The 18,027-nt window shown below is 33.8% G+C and overlaps 2 protein-coding genes across 6 annotated transcripts; one reads left to right on the top strand and one right to left on the bottom strand.

Annotated features, from left to right (window-relative positions):
- Positions 1–2,958: 2,958 nt before the first annotated feature.
- On the top strand, positions 2,959–11,588 carry LOC101264256 (protein SAWADEE HOMEODOMAIN HOMOLOG 2). 5 transcript variants are annotated; one of them, XM_010328826.4, is made up of 10 exons: positions 2,959–3,169; positions 6,454–6,539; positions 6,630–6,675; positions 6,785–6,992; positions 7,120–7,170; positions 8,705–8,786; positions 8,904–8,955; positions 9,251–9,394; positions 9,474–9,593; positions 10,384–11,588. In XM_010328826.4, the coding sequence occupies exons 1-10, from the start codon at positions 3,116–3,118 to the stop codon at positions 11,329–11,331; spliced, it is 1,791 nt and encodes a 596-aa protein (XP_010327128.1). In that variant the 5' UTR covers positions 2,959–3,115; the 3' UTR covers positions 11,332–11,588. The 5 variants fall into 5 exon arrangements, with proteins under 5 accessions (XP_010327128.1, XP_010327131.1, XP_004248253.1 ...); XM_010328829.4 differs by having other exon boundaries at positions 2,970–3,169; positions 7,126–7,170; positions 8,711–8,786; XM_004248205.5 differs by having other exon boundaries at positions 2,970–3,169; positions 7,126–7,170.
- Positions 11,589–12,035: 447 nt separating this feature from the next.
- On the bottom strand, positions 12,036–15,550 carry LOC101264559 (uncharacterized). The gene is made up of 5 exons (XM_004248206.5): positions 15,047–15,550; positions 13,968–14,186; positions 13,572–13,597; positions 13,228–13,483; positions 12,036–12,532 (listed from the first exon to the last, which is right to left on the bottom strand). Exons 1-4 carry the CDS (start codon positions 15,428–15,430, stop codon positions 13,258–13,260), a joined length of 855 nt encoding a protein of 284 aa, XP_004248254.1. The 5' UTR covers positions 15,431–15,550; the 3' UTR covers positions 12,036–12,532; positions 13,228–13,257.
- Positions 15,551–18,027: the final 2,477 nt, after the last annotated feature.

Raw genomic sequence — 18,027 nt, 5'->3', positions numbered from 1 at the left:
CCTCTGTGTTCAAAATTTCGAAGTTTTTTAGAACAAAATTCACTATAATATTAAAATGAAAAAATTCTTAAAAGTACAATTATTTAATTTATATTGCAAATTTATATTTATGTTATAAATTAAAAACATTGAATTACGTTGAATTTGTAACAATAATACTATATTCGTTATTTTTATATGATATTTGAGTTAATTTATTTTATGAATCTATCATCTTTTCTTTAGTCAATGGCAATTTTTAATTCCTATATTGTTAGGAAGATTTTAATTTGTGATATTTGACTAAGTTTATTTATTTTTTGATAAATTAATTACTTAAATTTAATCTTTTTGCTTATAATGTTCGCACATTTTCAAAATTGCTAAGTGTTTCATCATTTAGTATATCTTACTTATTAATTACTCCATATTTAAAGATAATATATTTATAAAAATAGTCCAAATATAACATATTAAGAAATTCAAAACATATTTTCAATTAACTAAAATTTGAATATGTTTGATTCATGTATCACAATGACTAAAATCAAACTTTATTAGTAACTGAATAATAATGGTCGATATTTTTCAAGGTCACACCTGATCTAGAATTAAAAAAAGGTACATAAAGCTTTTTCGCTTTTAATTAAAATACAACCTTTTTAAATTAATATACATTGGACAATATAAATTTATTATTTTTATAGAGATATTATTTAATAGATAAATTAATATTTATTAATTAAAAAAATGATTTGAAATTTAACGAAGGTTAATTTTGATTATATCAAAATCATTGTATCTTATTAATTTATGTATCATAGAACTCTTCACAATTTTATGGTGCATTTCGAAATAAAAAACATAACTCTTGGATGCATTTAGAAAAGTTAGAGATGAAATTCAACTAGATTTATGTTTTAAGAAAATAACAAAACACAAGAGAATCATATTTTACTAAATTATTCTAGATATATTTATATTTTTAAAGAATTATTAATTTATGAAATTAATGGAACCATATATTTATACAGGGGCCTTCTGTAAATATATTATCTTATCGAAATTAATGATTTTTCCATTAGTCCAAATTGGGACAAGCGAATTGGGACAAGCGAAAAATATTACTTTAAAGAGATAATTAATTTACCTAAAATTAATTTATAGAGATTTTAATATATAAAGCATTACAATCTAAAATTAACAAAATAAAATTAAACCTTTTTTTTTTTTTTATATTTCTCTATTTGCAATAAATAAATTAAAGTTTAAACTCGTGATTTGACAATAAACCTATAGCCACAATTACAATTATGCCTTCTTTATTTTCTAAAATTAAGTGCACAAATTGAAAGCAAAACGTCAACAATAAAACGATAAACAATCTCAATTAAATATATAAAGGTATCTTAAAGCAATGTTTTTGCTTAATTTTTTTAAATATTCCCATGCAATTGAAGGTGCAATGAGAACTAAAATAATAAAAACTCATCAATTTTAGATAAACAATTCATTACTTATTATTTTTAATTTTATCAATCAATTATTGCATGTGAATGATTTGTTCAATCTTGACACAGTATATAAAAAAATAATTGTTTGATTAAGTAATAATTTGTATTTCAAAACATTGTTTAAGGATTTGTGATGAATCAATATGATTTTTTTCACTTTTAATCATAAATTTGATTATGTGATAAGTATATACCATTTGTTCTATCTTTCATATACTTTTAAGTTTATTTTAGAAAAAAAAAGTTAGCTTTCTATGCTATAATTTCAATTTCATATTTTTACTTTATTCGTAATGAGGCTATTATAGAGAAATGATATAGGATTTAGGTGTAAGCATTTAAGACTAAGAATTTGTTTGAATTGATTTTTGATTTTTAACCTATAAATAACAACTAACAAGTTATTATAATTTAGAAATTTCAATGCATGAATATTTTAGGGTAAATTGTATATAATGACAAAATAATAAATTAAATCAAATGTTATAACTACACTTTAATTTAATTTTACCTTGTAGCAAATTGTTTGTTAGTCACATCTCTCCCTCAAACTATCACTCGCCAAGCTCCAACTCTCGCTCGCTCCCTCTCACTTTTATACAAACACAAGTGTATAAAATTTGTTTCTGGTTGTATAAAGGGAGAAAAAAATTGTAAATATACATATATTTTCGCTCCCCTCTCCCAGATCTCGCTCGCCACTCTCGCCTCTATCGCCTATACAAATAGAAACGAAATGTATAAATTGTGTTTCTGTTTTTTTATAAAGTGAGAGAAAATTGAATATACACTTGCAAATACATATATCTTCATCATATCCACTTATAATTATACCATACGAGTATTTTATTTTGTCTTTATCTCTTTCTCGTTTTACACATACACAAATTGTACAATTGATTTGTATATAACTTATTTCTTTTGTATATGTATAGCAAATTATACAATTAGTTTCTTTGTATATGTATAGCGAATTATATTTGCTATGGAACACAATCATGCAAATTTTGCTATAACATACAAATATGAAGTTTCCGTTTGCTATATGTGAAAGTTGCTAATTTTTTAAAACTTATTTTATCATTTCAGCTTAAAACCAAATAAATATAAACATTTCTTTAAATTTACTCAAACGCTCAAAAAATTATTTTAACTTAATAACACTCAAAATAAGCCAATCCAAACATGATGTAAAAAATTTAACTTTTTTTTTACATATAGTATATAATTTTTTTTATATATATAAAGGGTAATTTATAGTAATAGTTTTAATATAGGTAATATATAGTAATAATATAAATATAAACATATAATGATAAAATAATTTAAAAAAGATTTGACCATAATATTATTATAGCCTTATAGGAATGATTTTCATAGAGAGTAATTACAATATGTTTAATTTTTAAAAAGGGAAAATAAAATAAAAGGAAAAAAAAAAGATAAAAAATAAAAGATAGAAAATATAATTAATAGAGTTTAATCCAGATTTTATGCTCTCTCTTTTTCCCTCTTCTCAAATTCTACCGGCCGCTGTCTCCGTCGTCCTCCGCCTGCCGGCGGTAAGTTCAGTTGCTACCTGAATTTTGTATTGCTGAGTATTACATCAACGCTGTCAACAGATGGGAAGGCCGCCGAGTAATGGAGGTCCTTCTTTCCGTTTCAACCCTGCAGAGGTTAATACAACTTTTTTCTCTCTCTCTCTGTACATGTTTCGTGGTTTTCAATTGGATAATTATTACTGATTTTATGATTTGTGTTCAGTTTATTTCGTATCGTGATTGTATTTACCCTTACTTTCGTTATGCATTTTGAGCTAGAATTTTCAGTAAGGAGTTCACAAATGTGAAGAAATAGACACAGAAATAAATTGAAGGAGGTTGAAGAATAGTAATTTTAAACATGTATAAACAATATAATTCTTTGCCGAAGGGATTGGGATGAAGTATGAACCCCTGGTCCATACCTGGCTCCGCCCCTGGTTGAGATTTGGGGATTCTCACATTTATTGTTTGACTCACTAGTGGCGGAGTCTGGAATTTCATTAAGGGGTTCAAAATTTGAAGAAGTGGACATACGAACTAGCTGAAGGAGGTTCGACATCTAGTAATCTATACATAAAAGATAACGTTAACTATATATAATTAGTATTATTTTTCAGTGGAGTCCTGACACAAGCTGAATCTGCCCGTGATTGTTCTGCTTTTGTATTTTATATGCAGTTTAATTATATAGTCTTGCTAGTGATTGCTCTTTTGCTTGTTCAGTATTTACCTTTTACTGTCTTTCATTATGCATTTTGTAGTTGCTGGAGACTTGAGATTCTCGCACTAATTATCATTGATGTTGTATTTTATATGCATTTCTTTTATATATTCTTGCTCGTGATTGTTCTTTTGCCCGATTGGTGTTTACTTTTATTGTCTTCATCATGCATTTTGTAGTTGCTGAGACTTGGGATTCCCACATTAATTGTACTGCTTTTGTGTTCTATATGCAATTCAGTTATATATTCTTGCTCGTGATTGTTCTTTCTGACCGTTTGGTGTTTACCTTTACTGTCTTTCATTATGCAATTTGTGCTTGCAGAGAGTTGGGATTCTGACATTAAGATTTTTCTTATCCCTTGTGCAGTACAATTAGAAAATACATTTTTTAAACTAGTAACATGCAGTACAGTTAAGAAAATACATGCTTTTGTTGGAGTTATTTTTCATTTTCTTTTCCCTAAAGTAGTCGTTTTAAATGAAATATTAGTCCTTGGGGGGGGGGGGGGTTAAAAAGTCTTCCAACTAGAGGTAGTTTTATAGCCCGATGTGAGAATCATAGAGATGAGCAATTGACCACTAGCACACTATGATCTTTCTGGTTAGAAGAATATAAAATTTATCTTTGTGGAAAAGGATAAGGAGTACTTTAATGAGGACAAGATATCTCTTCATTAGAAAACTAGGAAACATAAGTTAACCCAGTAAATAAATAATCAGTATGAAGTATTACTCTAACAATGTCTCTATATGTTGCAAGTCTGGTAGTGCCACCTGCATATGCCACTGCCATTGTCCTTCCTACCTTTCCCTAGGTCAGTGTATGTGAGACATCCTTGAAAAGAGGGCTAGGAAGTTGATAGTGGTGCTTGTCTAGGGGCTCCGCTCTTGTTCCTTTATCCTGTTTTGCTTTCTTTTTCTCCAATTTCCATCATTTATAATTTTAGTCTTTGAAGAACCAGAAAATTGAAAGGAATTTGGAATGCAAATTATTTTAGTAATGGAGTATAAGGATAGGGGTTCATCTGAGTGTAGTCATTCGGTGCTCCTTTAAGGCTTTGAAGGGAGTCACGTGAAAAAGAGGGCCATCTCCGACATAGATCTGTTGAAGTGTGTGACCATCACATCTAAAAGCTAAAGCTATTAGAGAGAGCACACTTTTATTAGTTGATTATATTCTCAACACGCTCCTCACGTGTGGGTCTAATTCTTTTTCATGGATCAAGCATCGGAAAATTCTTTTTGATATGGGAGGCAGTGATATTCGATTCCAAGACCTCTGTCTGCTCTAATACCACGTTAAATTAGGTCTAGGTCTAACTTACACCAAAAAGTTAGCTCAAAGGGGGAGGATTTCTCAAGCCTCGTAAGGAGTCCACCCATCTCATTAACTACCAATGTGGGACTTTTGTCATTCTTTAAAACCCCTTAATATTACTGAAGAGGGGAAAAATTAAGCTGTTAACTTAAATTCTAGTACGCGTATCTTTCAATCTAAGGATCTAGGGTTTCCTTTTGAAATTTTTGCAGTCAAATCATGAAAACATGTAGAGAATGTGGAGGAAGATAGGGGTGCACTAGGAAGGGAGTTTAGTTGGAGTGTGACAATTCATGTTGATTAGGTGTTAGGGAAGGTGTCTCCCTCACCCTTGGATTTTGATGTTCTCTCTTGTTTCTCAACTAAAGCAAAGATACTAAGGTGCTGCAGAGGGATCAAATTAAACTAAGCTCCATTATTACTAGCAGTTATGAGTAAGTTTTGTTCATTTCAGCTCTGATAAGTGATAACTATATAAATGAACATATAAATGCCAATGCATATGTAGTTTACAATAGCTCCATTATTACTAGCAAGTGTGAGTAGGTTTTCATCAAATTCCAAAGTATCTTCTCATAAACAAAAGATAACAGCTGGAGGGAGCAACCAATTTTTTTTTTTAAAAAGCCAACGTACCTAATTCTACTGCAGAATGTCTAGTTCTCTAAATTACAGTACAGCTTTCTTCTTGCTTGAAGCTTGACTTGACCTGTACTTCATCTTATCTTCCTTTTCAGTGAGAACTATTTCTGAAATAAATTTTGACAATATTAATTCCTACACTTCTTTGGTGTTTCCAAACGTTTTCATGATTTAGTATCACATCTTCCCTACAACAGAAGCACTAGATTTAGATATGAAATAACATTATGACTATGATAGACAACATTGTACTTATGAAAGAAGTCTTAGACGTCAGATGTTTTCGAATCAAATCTTTATACGGTAGAAATGGAGGTATTTTCCAATAAGTAGATGGAATATGGAGTTGTCTGGAAATAAAATAGCAGGTCCCTAGTTGCTATACCTATCTTTTTTACACTAGTTATTGTTATCCTTTCATATAATGCTTATTCCTTTTGCTATTTCAGTTGCCTTCCATGATAGGCCTTTGATGTCACTTGTCAACATGAAATGTTTTCTGTCAATTCATGAGTTTGATTGTTTTAAAGCAACCCTTGGAGAAAAATCTATGCCATAGAAGCTTTCCCTACTTGTCATACATCCTTCCCTTTTTCAATGATGGTATTCAAACGTTTCAAACATGTGAACCTTACAGCTCAATTGTACTGTCCACAGTGGTTGTATCTGATAACTTCCGCAGCAAGATATCAGATCTGGTTGAAAACCTTGGTAAATTTGTCAAATGTTGCAGGTAGCTGAGATGGAAGCTATATTGCAAGCTCATAATATCACAATGCCAGCCCGTGAAGTTCTTGTAGATCTTGCTGAGAAGTTTAGGTAGGCTGTTAATGTGCCAAATATTTAGAGTTACTCTTTTGATTTATATACTCATGAAGTTTGGATGGTAATGTGCCTACTTCAATGTAGTTCTTCATCGGAGAGATCTGGAAAATTTGTGGTTCAAATGAAACAAGTAAGAGGCTTTTCACTTTATGCACCGTAATTTCTGATGATCAAATGAAAATGCTTTCGTAACTATGGCTATTTATCTTGTACCTAATATTATGGAAGTATCGTCATAGGTTTGGAACTGGTTCCAGAATAGACGATATGCTATTAGAGCAAAAACAGCTAAGAGTCCTGGTAGATATATTGCCCATCCAGTGCCTCCAAGTGATCCAGCTGCAGTAAAGGCTCCTGCCAAATTGAGTGCCTCACCTATGCCTCACAGTGATCCAGCTGCAGGAAGGATTATGCCCCAAGCCCCTCAACCCATACCCGCTCCTCAAGGTAGAATTTGTAATTTCCTACCATGTCTCAAAACAGTCACAGATTCTCTTGTGCATCATTTATGATTAGCAAGTGTCTTAGATATTCGGTTTTCACTATTCTTCCTAACTTGAACTTCCTCTGTTAGTTACAGTGAGAACAATGCCCCAGGTACCTCAACCTCTGCCTGCTCCATCAGGTACAATCCTTAATCAATATTCTTATGGTTTCTTGTTTTTGCAAAGAGTCTCTTGGAGATCCTTTCTGATGGGTTCCAACTTCCAACTTATGTCTTTCTATCACGATTTGTCATTTATTGTAGCTGCATATTACCTCATTCTACCGTTATGTAGGTTCTCTACTTTTTGTTATACTTTTTGATGAAGTGGTTTATTATTCACAAAATCATCAAGAAGATGCATAGTTGCAAAAGTCAAGGAAATATCAGCTCATACAAAGATACAAAAAACCTATAATAAGGCTATACAGCCGGCAAGATCCAATAACCTATCATAAAACTAAAGAGCTGACAAAATCCAGAAAAGATCCTGGGTTATATACAGGGGTAAGATTAATCCAACTAACGAGAGTAATCAGGCATTTGGCCTTGATATTGGAATTGGCAGTTGAAATACGATTAAAACAATTTTGGTTCCTCTCGACCATAAACACTACAAAATACAAGCAGGGACCACAGACCAGGTTCTTCTGATGACCGTCCCAACTTTCCAAGAGCTCCAAGCAGAGAAAGACTTCCCGACAGTGTGAGGCATAGGCCATTACAAACTAAAAAGATTACCTTTTTGGTAATACTACTTGCATAACCCCCAAAATACTAATGAAATATTACCTTATCACAAAAAAAGGAAGATGACATCGTTCCACTAATCTATACTTTGTCATGTGATAAATATCTGAACTTTTTGAGCTATGTGTCCTTGTGTCTGGTTATCCTGTTCTGTGGCCTTCTCATATGTGGAAGTGTGCTCATTTCATCAGTCTTAACTAGAGCTGGAAGGAGTAGAAGTATTCAATACTAGTAATATCTTTTCTGATACGTTTGATAGTGTAATGTGCTCAAAGAATGGTGTAGGCATTCCAGTGCATAAGCTACTTCCTGAGCTTCGTGGTATCCACCTTATCTTGAATTGATTTCCGCTATCTGAGAAAATGGTGCTTTCAGATTTGGAGTTCCGTACGCATGCAGAATCATTGTAACTGTTGAAAACGATGACGTGACGGTGATCCTGCGTTGGGTCTTATTACAGTAAATTCATGTCAACTTACAATAAAATAATTGGAGGATACCTGTGAGCCGCTGTAATACTGTTAGCTAGCTGAGTTTTCTCTCTGTAATTAGTGACAGATTTTAAAAATGGTGATAATAAATTAGAATAAATAGCTAGATCTGCCAATGTGAGGTTCCCCTGTCGTTTGGAAGAGCAGATTGGTGCTTGGAAACATAGAGCTCACTGGTTTTGATCTTCAGAAGATGGATGATTAGATTTGGCTGTTTCAGGACGAGTAAGGAATGGTATTATGGAAAATAGTGGCTGAATCACTACCCTTGTTGATTAAATGATGAACAAGAAATATGGCTAAATTTCAAGTACTGTAATCAGTTATATACTGCAAAATTTGTAGGTTCCTTTTGCTCATTTTGTGTTTCTCTCATAAAAAGAACTTATCCTTTTAATTATATATATTTGTTTCAAGTATTCTATTTTTTTTAGTGGCAGTGCAAAGTGTGGGCAGGAGTGCTTCAGATAACACTCAAATGGAGTTCGAAGCTAAATCTGCAAGAGATGGTGCATGGTTCGTCTTTTAAGTCTTTTAATCCATTTATGCCTGGCTTTATCATTTGCTTAATCTCCAGCTTCTTTGTATTTCGATAGCTAGTAATTATAAATTTATGATACTATCCTTTCTTAGGTATGACGTAGCAAGCTTCCTGTCACATAGATCTGTGGAGAATGGTGATCCGGTAATGCTCGGAGTTACATATCTATGGTTTCATGAAAGAAATTATTCGTTAGCCTGCTCAGTAGTTAAATTTCTATCGATGTGTAGAATCATCTCCTTGCTCTCTCTTTTTACCAGTGGAGTTTGCCATTGATTTTGTTAAGGCAAGATTAGGCTATTATTTTTTCAGAAATCAGGAAGCACATAATTGGCTCTTTTCTAGTTCATTTATTGTTAAGACGATGTTAGCCCTCTAAAGGCAATATTAGCCCTCTAATTTTTTCTCTTTCTTAATGGTGATAAACTTCTGTTTTCAGGAAGTCTTGGTTCGGTTTGCGGGGTTTGGAGCAGAGGAGGATGAATGGGTAAATGTACGTATGCATGTAAGACAGCGATCTCTGCCGTGTGAATCATCAGAATGTGTTGCAGTTCTCCCTGGTGATCTGATTCTTTGCTTCCAGGTGCATTTTATTAATGGATAATGTTAAAGCTAAACATACCAAATTGTCATCATTTAGCTAAGGCTCTAACAATTTTCAGGAAGGGAAAGAGCAGGCCCTGTACTATGATGCACATGTCTTAGATGCTCAAAGACGCAGACATGATGTGAGAGGTTGCCGTTGTCGGTTTCTGGTTCGTTACGACCATGATCAGTCTGAGGTATTCATTATATCCTTTTTCCTTCTAATTTTCTGCTTTTATCTTAATATTCAGGCCTCAATTATCATGAGTGTATTTCAAATTTCTGACTTCCGTGTTTCCCCAGACCCCACTTGTGTGGGGTTACACTGGGTTTGTTGTTGTTTACATAAAATTGTCCTTATCTTATGACAAGCAAAGAAACAATTGTTTACAAGGAACAAACAATTTTAGCTGTGAATAAGCACAAATAGTCAGATTACTCGTTAAAAAATGGCTGTTCCTTGTAGATTTGGTAACTGCTGTTTACTGACTGGTTATTATCTTTTTATGTGCTGTGAAAATGCTTAAAGTTTTTACGAAATTTAGCATTTCTTCTGCCTTTAGCCTAATTATTCTGGAGGCGAACTATATTCTACTGCAGCCATGTGCTTCAGGTAGCATTTTCGAACTTAATGGTACCAATATCTTGCTGAAATTATTTCATTGTTATCCATTCCTGGTTATTTTAGAATATATCTGAGCCTTCTAAGAGGTAGCAATATTCGGATCCTCCTCTTCTACCTAGAGGACCCCATTAGTTACTTTTAGGTTGACAATCTTGATGCTTGCTCACATGTAAGTTTGTTTTTTCGCCAACTTGTACTGCTTAGTGGGGTACACCATCTCTACATTCGATGTTGGTCATTTATGTTTGAAACATCTGGTTGTCATACATGGTGTTTCTTAGAACACTGAACATTTTTATTGTCAAGGATACACATCACATCAGTCTTCAGTTAGTTTAATCCACTTGTCTTTTCCTATCTAGGAAATTGTTCCTCTGCGGAAGGTTTGTCGTCGGCCTGAAACTGATTATAGGTTGCAGCAACTAAATGCTGAATCTGTGAAGCAGCAGAAAATAGGTAATGATCCTACAACAGGCAATACTATGAAGGTTTACCCCCCAGCTGATACACCACAGAAAGCCCAAACCGAATCAAAGATGAAACTAGCTGAACCAACACAAAAGCAGCCTGCACCGGAGTACACCATCAAGCCAGAACCCAATGTGTTTCCTATGCCGCAAAAGCCTCGTACTGATTCTCTAACAGGAAATACTTTGGGGGAAACAACACCCAAGCTTATGGAAGAAATGGCGGAGAAGCCGGTAGCTGAAACAGCTGAGGCGCCTCAGGAAGAAAAAATAGAGACGCCTCTGGCAGAAATAACAAACAAAGCACCAGCAGAAGCACCAGAACAGCCTCCTGCCGAAACAACTCCTAAGCCTCTGGCAGATTCTACATCGAAGCCAGCTGAAGCAACAGAGGTGCTACCTGCTGAAACAACTCCTAATCCTCTGTCTGTTTCTACATCGAAGCAAGCTGAACCAACAGAGGAGACACCTGCTGAAACAACTCTTAAACCTCCAGCTGCATCAACATTGAAGCCAGATGAAGCACCAGAGCAGCCTCCCGCTGAAACAACACCTGAACCTCCAGCTTCTTCAACGTCAAACCCAGTTGAAACACCAAAGAATCCTCCTGCTGAAACTACTTCCGTAGAGGAAACAACTCTTGAGCCTCCTGCTGAAACAACTCCTGAACCTCCGGCTGATGCAACATCAAAGCCAGCCGAACAATCAGAGGAGCCTCCTGCTGAAACAACTCTTGAGCCTCCTGCTGATTCAACATCAACTCCAGTCGAAGAAGCATCAGAGGAGCATGTTGATGCTGGACCCCCCGCAGCATCCACTGATCAGGACAGTGCAGATGTATAAGCAAACCCTTATCGCCAAAAGTTATAAACATTACAAATGTAGTCAATGTTACCAAGTTAGGATTCCCAAGGAAAGAGAAACCCAGGGTCGGAGAAGCCAGGTAGAAACTTATTCTCGCGCACCCCTAACTTTACTAGTGGCTCCGACAGATCAGTCATAGTCTTGTAGAATATTTAGATCCTGACCTTCAACTTAATACTCTCATTCTTATCTGTCTCTCCATCAGATGTTTTTCTAATCGTACAACTTGAATTTTACTTGTGTCGATGCTACAGCTGCAGATTTTATTTTATATTTCAATGGAGGAGATTGATTGGGGGGTTCCGTATATAATTTAGACAAATACTGAGAGTTGAGAGTAGAGAGGTAAGAGCGGTGGGGCTGGGAAAGATGATATATTTTGGAAGAGGCAAGGAGAACACTACTAATGTCGAGTGTTACTTGTGAAACTTGTTTTCCCTATTTCTGTTACGTAAGTTATTCTCTTCATTTCTAAGGATCATGTTTTTCTAAAAAAAACATGTTCTCCAAAATTTTAACCAATCGAACATGAGAAAACCAAAAAACATTTTCTTTCACACACTACTTAAATGTTAAAAGATGCATTAAGCAAGTACAAATAATAGAATATAAACCTAGTTAATCCATGAATGAATCTATAAAGTTCAAATTCTAAATCTGACTATGTCGGAAGACCATGGTCGTTGATTGTGAAAACTTCAGTAAAGAAATTTGAATAGATGGGAACAATCAAAAAGTTGTTCAGAGGTGAAAACTTTCAACAAAAGAAAACTTCACAAGCATTGCAACTAATAGAATGTACAAATGCACAACAAACAAGATCATTATGATCTTTCACTATCTACTCTTTAATATCTCTATTATGTTGGAATCAACAAAATTTCAAGTGGCTCATACAACTTCTGTTTGGTGTTTTATACGTCCCACTGTAACTTCATGAACTGGTTGAGGAATATCTGTACTGGTTCAATCATCTCGACTTCACTGAAAAGAGGAACGTCATCACTTGTTGCGTTACATTTCACTACCAAAGATTGAACATATGGTCTTCGAGCCTTAACCAATTTAACACCTCTGAGTTTGCACTGCTGGCGTTGATGCAGTCTGATCCGAACTGCCTCGTGCACCTACAGGAATCTTGCACATAAACTGGCTAGTATCTGCTATAATCGCTATCTTGCTGCAAAAAGGAATTTTGTCCATCAGAACTGACATATTTGTCTTATAATAACTGTGTTCTTGATAGTAAATCAAGAACTTTCGACAGTAAAATTGCATATAATGCAACTAATTTATGCCGTACTTCCAAGGAAAAAACATGTCTGTATTCATACAGACCCCTGCCCGCAAAGGCTGTTGTTTCCATGGTGACAGTATGTTTAAACCTTATGCGCCTAAAGGGTCCATTGATGTTCCAGAATATGGCACTATGCCGAGGGGCAATGTCTGCGTTAACTCTACCCTCCCAAACCCCACTTGTGGGATAAGTGCTGATAGTTTTCTTTTTGGTCGACCATGCAGCACTTGCAAGGAGCTTCAGAACTTATTAATTGCCAACAAAGGGCAGCCCAGTGCACTAAGCCCTCGCTATGCGAAGGGTCCCTGGAAGGGCTGGATCACAAGGGTTTATTGAACGCAGCCTCACCCTGCATTTCTACATGAGACTGTTTCCACAGGTCATACCCATGAGCTCCTAGTCACATGGCAACAACATTACCAGTTCCGCAAAAGGCTCCCCTTCAACCTATTAATTTCTACCATTTCAAAAAGGCCAATTTGGCTCTTGGGTGGCAATTTTTCATGATTAATTCTGCAGCGGAAGGATAATAGTCTACAAATTGCAAAAAAAAATAACGGAGTAATAGTGTGTTAAACCTGGAGTTCATTTCTAGTCACATTCTTTCACTATTTTGTATCCTCGGAAGTTTTATTGCCATCGTCTTTGTTCCCTTCAGCGCTATCTACAGGACGTACTGGTGTTGAATCCTTTGAACTCAACTGTGCTTCACCTTTATTGTTAGTTTCTCCCATGATAGAGTTCAAGGCAAGCTGACCAGAATAAAGGAACAAACCGATAGAGTTGATGCCAAAGACAAACGTCGCGAGGTAACATATTCCATTTATTATAGTTCTGCAAAGAGTTTGTAAATGAGAAGGTTTTATAATCTTTCAACAGTAAAGCAACGCATTAGCGTAAAGGGAAGTTATTAAAAAACTACCTAATTGTTATTGTTATCTGGCGAACCTGTTGCAAACACAAAGAAAGAATGATTATCAAATGGTAACCAATAGAAGTATGAAACTGAAGGATCCAATCCTCTTCATTAACATCAACCAAACAATTGACACCGAAAAGTGAACACTGGCAAGATTCTTTCACTAGAGGTTCTTGTTCACAGTCGCAAAATCTACTCTGCCAAAGGTAAACAACTGAGTGTATGCTACATTCTAGTTACAATCAATTCTCTACTAAAGCATAGTAAAGATTATTCCTTCTCACCCCGTTTTTCCATTCTGAATAAGTTTGTCTGAATGTTTACCCTACTTGTTATGCATTATACAGATCACAGTGGAAGAAATGAAACAGCAAATGTAAAGGCAAATGAGATGCAAACCGAGAAACTATCTGAAAGTGCTTGGCGGTTCAGAGAAGCTTCGATGGTAGTGGTGAACTTGTAAAGGAGAAGTGCAATAACACCAGCTGTTAAACCTCCCAAGAGTGCCTGAGCAGGTGAAGGTGGAGTCTTGGCATCGATTGGCGTTGGCGTAATAGCTTTCAAACTCTCCACTGCCTCCTCCTTCAACGTTTTCTTCGCCCCCGTTGACCTAAGTTTCTGACACCAGCAAAAAGAAATCCCACATCATTATCACAAAATAAACATCTATGTTCCTTAATTACCTTCAGTCTTATGTTTTTCGGACTCTCCAAAAATATCATGTCAAGTACATATGCATTTCTAATCAACTGAACAAGAATTGCACAGCTAAGAAGTGATATGCTTTTACTCATACTTCCATCACCATATTCAATGAAACTAAAACTCAATAGTGAAAAAACATGACGACGAGAGCATGTATAACCAATTTCATTGCTCAATAACCTTCTTCCGCTCCTTAAGCGGAGGATCTATCGAAAACAACCAATCGTACACTCTACCCTCCCTCGACCCCACTTTGTGCGGTTACACTAGGTATATTGTAACTATCTAAGAATTCAAATCATCTTTTGTTTTCTCAAACAGGATTTTGTGATAATTTCATGCAAACTGCAAATAGAGGCGGAGCCATGATTTCAACTCAACGGATTGTCGATTTCAACCTCACAAATTTAAATGCTAATAATATGTTCTAAATTTACTATGTCTACACATTCAATAAATATCATAACACATATACATTGTTTGAGCAAAAGCTATTGCCGAACCCATATCTAGGCTTCTACCTCCGAATTTGACTGCAAGACACATAAATATACTAATTTTATGTGACACGCTTTTCTTTTCCGTTTCGTTCCAAAAAAATAAAAAACTGAACTTTTCTATAACTTAAAATAATTGCATGTTTTACATTCTTTCAACTTCGTATCCAATCAAATATCGTAACATAAATTAAAATTATAGGAGGTTGTTTTTACAGCTCGAAATCATATTAGCAAAATTCACACTATATAGAGTAAAAAGACGAGAGTTTTTACCAGTTCTTTGGCTCGTTTAGCGCGGCGGCGGAGGGAGCGGAAGAGGAAAACCGATATAGCTCCGGTGAGGAGAAGACTGGTGGCGGTTTGAAGCGGCGAAGGGTCATCAGAAGTAGCAAAAACATCCGTTATTGAAGATGGGAGCTCAATGGGTCCTTCCTCCGGTGGCGCGTTGGTTATTTCATCGCCGGAAACAACCGTTTCATCTGGGGCTTCAGCTAGCAACGACGACGGCGCGTGTGATTTAGTGACTGATACAGAACGGCGCGTGGAGTTGGATTTGTGAAGGGAATTGTGAAATGGAGTGAGAGAAGTAATGGGGTTGGGAGGAAAAGTGAGAAGGAAGAAGTAATTGGATGAGAGGAAGGATTTGCTTTGCAGCATTTTTGAGTTTCTTGGGAAGTTTATGTTAATGGTGATGAAGAAGATAAAGAGTTGTGCTCTTCAACACACACTCACAAAAAAAAAATTAAAAAATCTTAGGATATTTTTTTTTTTGGAACAAAATTGAATTAACACCTTGATTTTTGGTAGAAGTAAAAAAAATCATAAATATTAAAAACACATTTAAATTATTTATTTTTAAATTTTTATATTTAAACTATTACAAGTACTTATTAATCTGAGAAACATATCTGTCTTTTATTACACTCTCATCATGATACATATAGTATACTAAAAAAAGAGAACATGGATAAAAAGAAGGGTTCGGCCATACTCCGACATAAAGATAGCTTTTGAATTATTTCAAAGTTGTGTGTTTAATCGAACGTTTTTCGAACTATTAGTGGCTTGAGTTCTCATTGAAATTTTTGAGGTCTGACAACAATTCCTCAAAAACTCCTTATCATTCACTGTTTTAAAGAGATGAATTTGTGAGTGGATAAAATTGAATTCGTCAATTTCATTTGCCTCGAATCTCTTTCATCGACTCTAGGCAAAGGAAGAACAATTGTTGACACCCAATTTTGACTCTCCACAATATGAATATATTAATCATCAATCTTTTTTAAATTCAAACGATTTAAAATAAGTATTTTCAAGTAATTTTGTCATTTTAATACTTTTTTTTAATAATATGTATGTTTTGTATAATTACGTACATGATTAATATATGTTATGAATATTCGAAAATCATTTCAAAAGATTCTATTTTGAATTAAATATTTTTTTGATTTAGTTTAGTTTAAATTGCGGTTATATTTTTTGAGTCATTAAGTTAATTATTTTATTTCGTTAAGATTAATAAGCTTGTTAATTAACTAGTATTAATTCGTCTTATTTAATTAGCTGAATCTACTAAATTAATTCAAATTGGCTAAATTTGAAACTTCCATTGGCTAATAATTACATTTCATTTGGCCATCTCTTGGCTTGCAATTGTAGCCACATTTTGTTCCACTTATCTTATTTGTCCAATATTTAGCCATATATTTGCAATTGTAACCATGGTATATGCTTATATTTCCAACTTTGGCCTATGCAAGGCATATTTGATTAATGTGTTTGAGTATTTTCTTTTATCCTAGCTTGAAAAGCTTCATTGTAACTTAATAAAAAAGCTTATTGACTTGACCATGAGTGACATGATATACACTGTTGTATACATAGTGATACAAACACAAAATGGGCTAAGACAGGCCCACACAATGATGCAGCAACTCTATTAGTCTTTAAGGACAGGTTCAAGTTTGGGCCTGCTTAAGCCCAACAATGAATTTGACAAAAGCCCAAATTTGAGATTTTCCTTCCTTTATTATTGTTTGTATTTGATTATTTCTTGTTCGACTCTTAACTTTTTTTTTTCTTTTTCGGTTAATTTAGATGAATCCTTGGGGAGATTTCTATTTTATTACTTATTTACTTTTAAGTATTCAATTTTCAAAACCCGTTTTTTTAAGGCAAATTAATGTTGTAAGATTAACTTGAGAATTATCGATATTCTTTCGTAGTTAGTAACTATCAATGGATCCACGTTTATGAGTTTGAGCTAATCATTTAGTTTAGGGAAAAGGGTCTGATATACCCCTCAACTTTGTCATTTAGAGCTGATATACCCCTCGTTATAAAAGTGGCTCATATATACCCCTACTTGTAGACAAATGGCCCACATATACCCTTTTCCTCTAACGGAAATGAAAAAAAAAATAATTTTAATCTAATTTTTTATTATTTTTTTCTTAAAAATATAATCCCATATGAATAAATTTAATCCTTGTCAAACATATTTTTTTTGACTTTTTTTTTTATTTTAATGACTAATTTATAATTATTATTTTGATAATCAAATTTATTCATGTTTCACTAATATTCTTGTAAAACTTATTATAGATGACCAAATTTTTTCTTCGAATACGAAATTAAATTACAATACACACAAAAAAATAGTTTAAATTTTTTTCTTTAAACTAAGGAATGAAAGAAAAAACAAAATAAGAATAAGAAACTCAAATAATTATAATAAAAGAAGTCAAAAAATAATTTATGTATGAAAAAAATTAAAATATACCTTGAACTTTGATAAAAGAATCATATATACCCCTAAATAATTTGTTTTAAAAAATTAGAAGTAACAAATATAAATTTAAAACTAATTTTTTAATTTCCGTTAAATAAAGGGTATATGTGAGCCATTTTGTAACTGCAGAGGTATATGTGAGCCGTTTGTATAACGGTAAGGGCATATATGAGCCACTTTTATAACGAAGGATATATCAGCTCTAAATAACAAAATTGAGGGGTATATCAGACTCTTTTCCCTTTAGTTTATAGTCTTGACACGAATAAAGTTGGGAATTTTTTATATTTCAACATTTAAATTGTTCAAACACTTAGGATAATAAGAGTGTATAAATATCAATTAGTTTTTTAGCAATTTGTTTTAAAAAAAGTATTTTTACATTTAAAGTTAGTTGTCTACTTGGATAGTTGTGACTTGTGAGTATTAATTCATAGTACATTTTAGGAATCTATTATCATTT

Source organism: Solanum lycopersicum, chromosome 10, assembly GCF_036512215.1.
Source record: "Solanum lycopersicum chromosome 10, SLM_r2.1".
NCBI lineage: Eukaryota > Viridiplantae > Streptophyta > Magnoliopsida > Solanales > Solanaceae > Solanum > Solanum lycopersicum.
The sequence above is the reverse complement of the archived record's forward strand: the minus strand, read 5'-3'. Positions and strand labels throughout refer to the sequence as shown.

Bases quoted from the DNA above. Each gene is read 5' to 3' on its own strand.
- LOC101264256 (XM_010328826.4), top strand. From the start codon at position 3,116: ATGGGAAGGCCGCCGAGTAATGGAGGTCCTTCTTTCCGTTTCAACCCT. The intron at 6,676-6,784 runs GTAAGAGGCTTT...GTATCGTCATAG, and splicing joins TTGTGGTTCAAATGAAACAA to GTTTGGAACTGGTTCCAGAA. The intron at 9,594-10,383 runs GTATTCATTATA...TTTCCTATCTAG, and splicing joins ACGACCATGATCAGTCTGAG to GAAATTGTTCCTCTGCGGAA.
- LOC101264559 (XM_004248206.5), bottom strand. From the start codon at position 15,430: ATGCTGCAAAGCAAATCCTTCCTCTCATCCAATTACTTCTTCCTTCTC. The intron at 14,187-15,046 runs GTAAAAACTCTC...TGCTGGTGTCAG, and splicing joins CTAAACGAGCCAAAGAACTG to AAACTTAGGTCAACGGGGGC. The intron at 13,484-13,571 runs GTAGTTTTTTAA...AACTCTTTGCAG, and splicing joins CAGATAACAATAACAATTAG to AACTATAATAAATGGAATAT.